The sequence below is a fragment of the Euprymna scolopes genome, chromosome 31, assembly GCF_053919585.1.
Source record: "Euprymna scolopes isolate OS-2025 chromosome 31, ASM5391958v1, whole genome shotgun sequence".
Lineage (NCBI taxonomy): Eukaryota > Metazoa > Mollusca > Cephalopoda > Sepiida > Sepiolidae > Euprymna > Euprymna scolopes.
Window position 1 is genome coordinate 51316166 of NC_136512.1, and position 8961 is coordinate 51325126.

The following is an 8961-nucleotide window of genomic DNA, read 5'->3' on the forward strand; positions in this document are numbered from 1 at the left end:
TTTCATGCGGTTTCTAATTTTTTGTTATGTTTTCGATAACTATATTTTCAAGTACTCATTTTACTTCTTTTTTTAATATTTTCGTAAATTGTATCAACATTATGGTAAATATGGATAAGCACGCTATGTTTTTCGGTTGTCACAAAAATGGAACGGAACTTCTAATTTCGTTCTGGTTTACTGAGTTTTTTTGTTAAAAATTACGAATTTTTTTGTTAAAAATTACGAATGCGTGAAATAGAAAAACAAATTCAGCGAAAAAATAATTTATCGAAAAAAAATATAAAAACCCCAATAATTTAAAATAAATTTATAAATTCTATCGTTTCATGTTAATACCAATCAAAAATGGCTTCATTTCCCGTTAATTTATCAAATATCAATGATTTAAAATAAATTTATAAATTCCATTTTCATGTTAATAACAATAAAAAATATTATTCCCGTTAAAATTAAAAACAAATTTTATTTTTTCGTTTAAAAAATTGGGGTTGTATTACTGTACACATAGATTTCAAAAAACAAATATATAACAAATAAATGTTATCAAAGGCAAGATAAGTTACTTTTCTACCTAACTGTATATTCTTTTAGTGTTTTTATTTAATGTAACATGTTCATTCATCTCGAAAAACATACAGTGTTTACCGATGTATTGGAAAATTAAAAATGGCGCCCGACTCTCTCTTTGACACCGTGGGGTTTTAACAGTATTTTGTTTAATTTTTTATTTTTAACTCCTTTTCCCAAACTTACCGTGTCAAAGAGAGAGTTGAGCGCCATTTTTAATTTTCCAATACATCGGTAAACACTATGTTTTTCGAGCTGATTAAACGTGTTATATTAAATAAAAACACTAAAAACATACCCAGTTCGGTACTCCCAGAACGGCTCTAAGACGAGAAATCATCAATGTTATCGCCCCACCACCATCAGAAGAGACCACAAAAGCATTGGAGAATGCAAAGAAAAAGCGAAGACGAGTATAGGCCAAAGATGGCGAAGTACTTACGACCGCAGCAGTGCTGCAGCGTTTAAAGGATGAAGCAGATGTAAGAGTCTCCAAACAGAAAGCAAAGAAAGAAAAGCCAAGAAGAGATTTGTTAAAGGAAATGGAAGAGGAAGATGGTGATGAAGAAATTGAAAGCGAGGTTGACGAAGACAGAACCGCTTGTGTTGTTTGTGGTCAACTTTGGAGAATGTACACACAAAAAAGGACAATGGCTGATTTGTGACTTGTGCGATCAGCGTGTTTGCCCAAAATGTGCACCATGTGACATTGACTATGATGATGATTTTTACTGTAAAAAGTGTATTAGTTAAGTTAATATTTCAATAAAATATCATGCACTGTTTATTATTTCATGCTTTCATAGTATAATGTCGTATAGCAAGAGATATTTCTTTTTTCTTGAGTTATTATTTATTGACCCAAATTACCCCGGTCAATGGTTTAAATCTACCACTGAAATGGAGCATATTGCAAGTGCTAAAAATCAATATAGAGTATAAAAAATATTGGTATTTTAACATTAGAACACTAGAACTCTACTTGCATAGTTCAAACCCTTTCTTTCCCATAAATGCATAGAAATTTGAAAATAATGTCCTTCGAAGTTTAAATTATCAGAAATTTGACCCAAATTACCCCGGCGTACCCTAGACAAGTAACTTACCTGGCCATTTATTTGTTATATATTTGTTTTTTTTTACAACTTTTTCGAATCTATGTGTACAGTAATACAAACCCCAAAAATGTTCGTTTCCTATATATATAATTTTTTGTTTATAATTCTTGTTTCTGAAAATAAAATCACAATAGTTGTTCCTATTTACAATGCCCCCCCCCCATTGAGTTAAACACCAGGGTCGTTTTTTAACGTGGAGAAAAGGAACAAAAATAAAAATTGTCTCAGTCGTGAAGGATTTCTCCTCCACTGACAGAGAACAAGAAATTGAAGTGCAACATCTGAAGACAGATACTACACTTTGAGGTATTTATTTGCTCCCCCACTGAGCAAATTAGGCACAAGGCCGATTTTTAAAGTAAGGAGTGAAGGGGAAATGGGACCAACTCCCCGAGGAGTAGGGGAGCTGGATAGTGACAATTGGTATGAAGTGTTGCCCCTACATTGACCAAGGTCTTATATGTGGGGTTTCCCCCACATATGGTCTTTGCTTGCAGTATCTGCCAGAACAGATGGTATTTATTTGCTCCCCCACCGAGCAAATTAGGCACAAGGCCAATTTTTAATGTGAGGAGTGAAGGGAGGGGGAAGGGAGAAAGGGGACCAGCTCCCGAGAGGTGGGAAATGGGAGCTGGTTAAAGGTCAGGTATGTGGGGTTGCCCCCAGATATGGTCTTTGCTTGCAGTATCTGCCAGAACAGATACTACACTTTGATCTTGTCCCGGAGGCCAAGTAAAAACATTGTTTTTTTAGTTATCTGTGAATAAATTCAAACATTGATTGATATTCATTTTCTTATTTTCGTACGATTTCTTATTCACGTGTTCAATTAGAAAATTATTTTTAGCACTGGGACGAAATTAGAAGTTCCGTAGGCACCTCCAAAATTACCCCCCCTATATGTAACACGATGTAACTTTATTATAAATTAATATTATCAATATAACTTCTGTACCATTTTAAAGAAGAAGGGCAGAATAAACTAGTAATAATTAAAAAAAAAAATTCATCTTACGAAAATAATGAAATTGCGAGACGAAAATCGTGTTTACATAATTGGCGCTTTAAAATAACGTTCCCCCGTAGTAAGCATTGAAAACATATCCGTTTAACAAATCTAGCAAAAATCTGTTTAAAAAATCTAACAAAAAGCAACGAATGGTCAGATTTTTGTGAAATTTTCGATGCTTATCCATTTTTGAATTGACAAAAACTTTGAAATTATAGAAGAATTGCTATCCATGGAGTCTAATCAGGTCTAGGTTAAGCCTGGATAAACTGGCAAGTATTACAACTGATGGCGCTCCTTCACTCACAGGCAAACACTGTGGCCTTGTGACCTTGATGAATAAAAATATCAAAGAAAATTTTCCATCGCACAGTGTGTTGTCTTTTTACTGCATCATACATCAAGACAGCCTCTGTAAATCATCTTTGAAACTCAAACATGTTATGGATCCAGTAGTGCGTGCAGCGAACTTAAGACCACGGGGACTGAAACACAGGCAGTTCCAATGTTTCTTGTAAGATATCGAGGCAGATTTTACTGATGTGCTGTATCACACAAATATCCGATGGTTAAGTATGGGGGAAGTACTGAAGAGGATATGGGACGTTAAAGCAGAGGTTGTCATGTTTTTTAATACGAAAGAAATTCCTTGTGACTTTTTAAAAGAAATGGAGTGTGACGAATGGGTTTATGATTTTGTATTTGCTGCAGACATATTGCAAAATCTGAGTGAGTTAAATACAAAACTACAACGCAAAAGTGTATTCGCTCATGAATTGTATGTTGAAGTGAAAGCGTTTCAATTGGAACTTAAACTTTTTGCCAAGCAGCTTAAAGAGCAAAACCTTGTTCATTTTCCTCTGTTGAAAACACGAGCTGTTACACAAGCATTATCAGACAAATACAATTCCCACTTGATGGATCTAAAAGAGGAATTTATCAGAAGATTTGCTGATTTCAAGGCAATTGAAGGACAGTTTGATTTGCTCAGCTCACCTTTTGCACGAGAAGTTGAAACAGCTGCCGAAGAACTACAGGTAGATCTTATTGATTTGCAAGCCGACAACTCTTTAAAACGGTTCTTTGAAAATAAACCACTAGTCGAATTTTATGCATCTCTGCACCCAGAAAAGTTTAAAAATATGAAAAATCTCACAAGGAAGATGTTTGTATTATTTGCTTCAACTTATGTGAGCAGACTTTTTCCATATTGAAAATTAACAAGTCAAAGAACAGATCACTTCTCACAGATTTAAATCTTCAGTCAGTGTTAAGAATCAGTATAAGCAACTTGACACCTAATTTCAACAAACGTAAATGATTGCAGTCAGTTGCATCATTCTCACTGAGTCATTTTGATCCTTCTGTTGCTCAGTTGCTGAGTTATTTTGTTTTTCAAATAAATATATTTCATATGAAGTTACTGTTTTAAAATATCAATAGAAATATGTTTTCCTCTTAAAATTGAGTTACTTTATTCTTAAATAAATGTGTTTCATGTGACGGTTCTTTTTTAATATATAAATTCATTTTTGTTCTTTGAGTTACTTTATATGTGTATCTTTTAAAGATTTTATTCTAAAATATTAATAAGATATTTTTTAATCTCTTTAAACAGAGTTACTTAATAATTGCTTTTATTCTTCAAACAAGGTTGTTTGTGTTTCATATGAAGCTCATACTTAAAAATAGATATTAATAAAAGTGTTTTCTTTTAAAGTTTAAAGTTACTGTAACTTTCAGATAAATGTGTTTTCTGGGAATCTTCTATAGTACTTTAAAATGCTAATAAATGAAAATTAATTTATATTTAAGTTTGCCACCCCTGATGTAAAGTATGTCTTAATTTCTTTTGTCTGTTTTATATAAATCATATGTATCTCCTTCCTTCCCGGGATGTTGTAGTATTACAGTACACACTCAACTTTCGTTAATCATTGAACTTAAATTTGTCCGTTCATAATAAAAAAAAGTAATTCTTTAACAAGTAAATTTTATCAATGTATTTTTTGTCTCGCTTTAAATTCTCCATAAGAAAAGATTTATTTCTTTTTAGTATTCGCGTTAGTTTCCTTTTTTATATTTATATTTAGTTTTTGTCATATGAAAGATATGAGTGTGATCGAGCCGTTAAAGATTGAAATTCCACAACAAAGTTTTTTTTTTAGCTTGGTATTTCCTGGTGTATTTGTCTGTTCTTCCTTGAGAAACATAACTCACCCATAACCATTGAGCGGTTATATTAGATATGTGCAAAAATACTGTGATTTTTTTTTTACATATATCTGATAAAAATGGCATTATATTTGCACCAACCTAATATATATATATATATATATATATATATATATATATATATATATATATATATATATATATATATATATATATATATATATATATATACTAGCAGGACCTGGTAACCGGTGCTGCCCGGTGGACTACCCCTCGCAAAAATGTAAACTACAGTTGTTGTTAGTGGTTACTGCCGTCCCTGGACAATTGCGTCACTGGCGGTGTGATCATCGTCATAGATGGCCTGTCAGCTGAAAAATGACGTCATCGCCATAGGTATTAGCAAGCAAGATAAGTGGAACACAGACTGTCGATAATGAGCAGACATTTTTTTTACAGAAAGCGTTAGAAAACTTCAAGATTGGATTAAAAAAGGTAAACATGATACTTTGTACTGAAACTCATTCAATATTAATAATAAAAATATTAACAATAAAAAACGAATTGAAAGGGAGAAAAGTTGTTAAAAAGTTTAAAAAGAAAAGGAATACGATTTGATTTGTATAAAACTGAATTTTATTAAATAGAAATAAATAAAAATGAACAATAAATATTTTTAAATCAAAAAAACAATATTTTAACACTCAAAATTAAAACAACAAACGATAAATTAGTTTAACTGAAATACGGACTAAATTAGTTCAACTGAAATACGAACAATAAATTAGTTTAACTGAATAACGAACAATAAATTAGTTTAACTGAAAAACGAATAATAAATTAGTTTAACTGAAAAACGAACAACAAATTGGTTTAACTGAATAACAAACAATAAGGTAAAAATTAAATTCAAACAAATGTTAGTATAAACAAAGTTACTAAGGCAGAAATATTTCAAACATCGAATATTAAAACTTTTCAAAAATCTGTTGTAGCATTTAATTAAAAGTTTGAATTTTTCTTTTTCTGATATTTTTAAAAATAATATTGTCATTCACTTTGCGACAAAAATTGTTTATAAGGGAATTCGATGAACTTCATATCAGCATTTTTTTAATTTGCTGAATAATGTGACCCTCATCACAAGAGTCAACATGAAATAATCGATTTTGATCAGCCAAAATGTTTAAAGTTATGTACATGCCTAATTTTTTTCTGATGAATCGAATGTAAAAAAGAATCGCATTTTGTAAGTTTGTTTATAACTATATAATTATAGGAGACAAAATTATTAGTTATATCATTTGGGTATAGCAGAGAACCTCTGTTAATGCCCTGAAAGTTACTGTTTAATTCAGCTATTTCTTCAACAGCCTCTCTCCCGGATATTAAATTTTTGCAGCTATTGCATTTCAGTTTTTTGAAAACTGCATGACAGCAATAACCTGCTAAGTATAATATAACAGGAAGTACTTCCTTGCATTGATTAACATCATCTTCTGTTAAATCTATGTTAAATTTATAAACATGTAACTCTTGCTCCCTTGTCATTTCATCCTAGTTAGTTTTAAAAAATTTCAATTCAATAGTTCGATTATTTATTGGTAAGCTCAATTTTAAAACTGACAACATTCTGAGTTTTTTCACATTCATACACCTGACGTATCGATATATTATACTGATCTTCACTAAGTTGTCGATACTGGCCAAACCTTGCCTCAAGGTTTTCTGTCTGAAACTTGTAATATATACACCATGTTCAGTACATTCATACAATATTTAGTCAATTCTAAAATTGCGTAAATAGTATGGTGCAAAGCAGTGTATGTTTCTTTTTTTAACTTACCAGTTCTTACAGGAATGTTATTCCAAGTTTCTAACCAGTCACAGAACAAATTTAGGAAACTATAATTATAACTATTTAATTTAAGTGGATTAGCATATTTATCACGAAATCGACAACCTTTATATGGTGTTTTCCCATTCAGTATTGTCCACCAAATATAAAATATTTGAATATATTCTGCGATTTCTGCATAATTTGACAAGCATTCCTGTTTTCCTAAGGTTAGCAAACCTTGAATAGTATATTCATTGAAAATTTGCAAAACCAAATTAACATTTTGCCTTTCAAAGGTAGTCGGATAAAGAGCTTTTGAAGTCAACATAGCAGAATTTAACAAGTGATTGAGATTCTAGGGCATAAAGTTTATGTAAACAAGAAAATGGAGCACTTTAGATGTTATCTAATTCATGATTTCCCTTATAACAAAACTTTGGGAACATCATGCATTTACGTTCATCTTTTTGACCAAGCCAATTGTTTCTAATGCTTTTTAATATATGCACTGAGTCGAATAAGAAGAAAAGAGGGCTAGACGTTCTAACTGGATGGGAATATACAATTGAAAGCTTTGATGGGCTACAAAAGAAAGACATAGCTTTTTTATTTATTACATTATTATCTGTTATAACAGATAATACCTTAAACCCTATATCTTCTAAGCCAATTATTACACGTTTTATTATGTCAAATAAGTTCTCAGCTAGAAGACATTTAGTTGGCATAACATGCACAACATCCTTATATTGTGAGAATACACTGCTAAGCATAAAAGAAAATGCACTTGTGGCAGGTTCATTGCTATTGTTAGCTGAGCCAACAATATTACCATCTTTATAATCAAGATAAGGTTTGATATGTATTTCATAAGCAAGTAAAGATACTGTGATGTCATTCTGCATTAGTAACTTGAACTGATGCCTCTCGCTGTATGTCTTCAGGTCGAAAATGAAGTTCACATACCTAAAGAAATAATTTAAAAGAAAATCGTACCATGTTTGACTTAATACAAAATATAAAGAAAGAAAATTAAAAAACGATAAAATAAAAAAAATAAGGTAAATGTGCAGAATTAGTCCACCCTCAAAAAATCCTTTAAAATTACCACTTGCATAGGTTTTCGGGGGTGATGAAAACGAAAATAACGTTTAAAATTACGGCAAACTAGTAGTTTCCAAGATATAAAGAGATGTTAGTTAAAAAAAGGGAGGGGATAATTTAACCTAAAACGACCACCCACTTTATGGCCAATTTTTTTTATTTTTACATGGGCAACGAGCAATTTTTTCAAAAATTACATTTTGTCCTCAAACAGGGCGAATTGCCTCTTTGATGTAGGAATGAACACAACTAAACGTAAAATGAGCACCTACAGTTGCCCCCCTCTCCCCGACAAAAATTCTGTTTACACTTTTTGAAAGGGGGTGCTCATTTTACGTTAAACTGTGTTCATTGTACGTTTACTCCCAACCCCCAACATAAAGGTGGCCATACTCATTTTTCTTCGCTTTTATTTGTTAAAAAGAAAGCGCCCTAAAAATAAAAACGATGGCCATAAAGTGGGCGCTCATTTTACATTAAATTTTTATAGAAAAGTGATCACACATTTTTTAAAACTAACATTCCTTCATATCTTCGAAACTACTCGTTTGCCGTAATTTTAAACGTTATTTTCGTTTACAGCGCCACTAGCAGTATCAGAATTTTGGGGGAATTTTTGGCAAACCCTAACACAAAACTGCGAATAACATATACAAAACTCGTAATTTCTCTGCTTAAAGTGGGTTGTTTATTTTCTTTATGGAATATACTTCCAAAATAAACTATTAAAATTGTTTAAAACATAATATAAATATTATTTTTTATTGCCGGCATTTTGTAAACACTTTTTTTAAATAAAAATAATATTTCTATTATTCTCCAAAATTTTGATACCTACAGGGCCACGACATTTACCACAAATAATTATTAATAACTTTTGGGATAACAAAAACTGTCATAAACTTAAAAAAACGTTTAATCTATTTCCCTCTGATATAAATATTGCACAGTAAAATAGTTGAACTAAAAAGATAAATGATTTTTCTTATTTAGAATTATTTTAACAAGGAATTCCGTTTTTACGATATCGCTTTTATTAAATTGTTAGGTGAAAGTACATAATATTTTCACCATACTCCCCATTTTAAATAAGTTTCTAAATAATAATTTATTATTTCAGCACATAACTTTAATTACATGTAAAT

General features: G+C 31.1%; 1 protein-coding gene across 1 annotated transcript; it reads left to right on the forward strand.

Annotated features, from left to right (window-relative positions):
• Positions 1-3272: 3272 nt before the first annotated feature.
• Positions 3273-3911, forward strand: LOC145255537 (general transcription factor II-I repeat domain-containing protein 2-like). Its single transcript, XM_080113994.1, has one exon. The coding sequence runs from the start codon at positions 3273-3275 to the stop codon at positions 3909-3911; it is 639 nt and encodes a 212-aa protein (XP_079970120.1).
• Positions 3912-8961: the final 5050 nt, after the last annotated feature.

Coding starts and splice junctions, on each gene's coding strand:
- LOC145255537 (XM_080113994.1), top strand. CDS start 3,273: ATGGGGGAAGTACTGAAGAGGATATGGGACGTTAAAGCAGAGGTTGTC.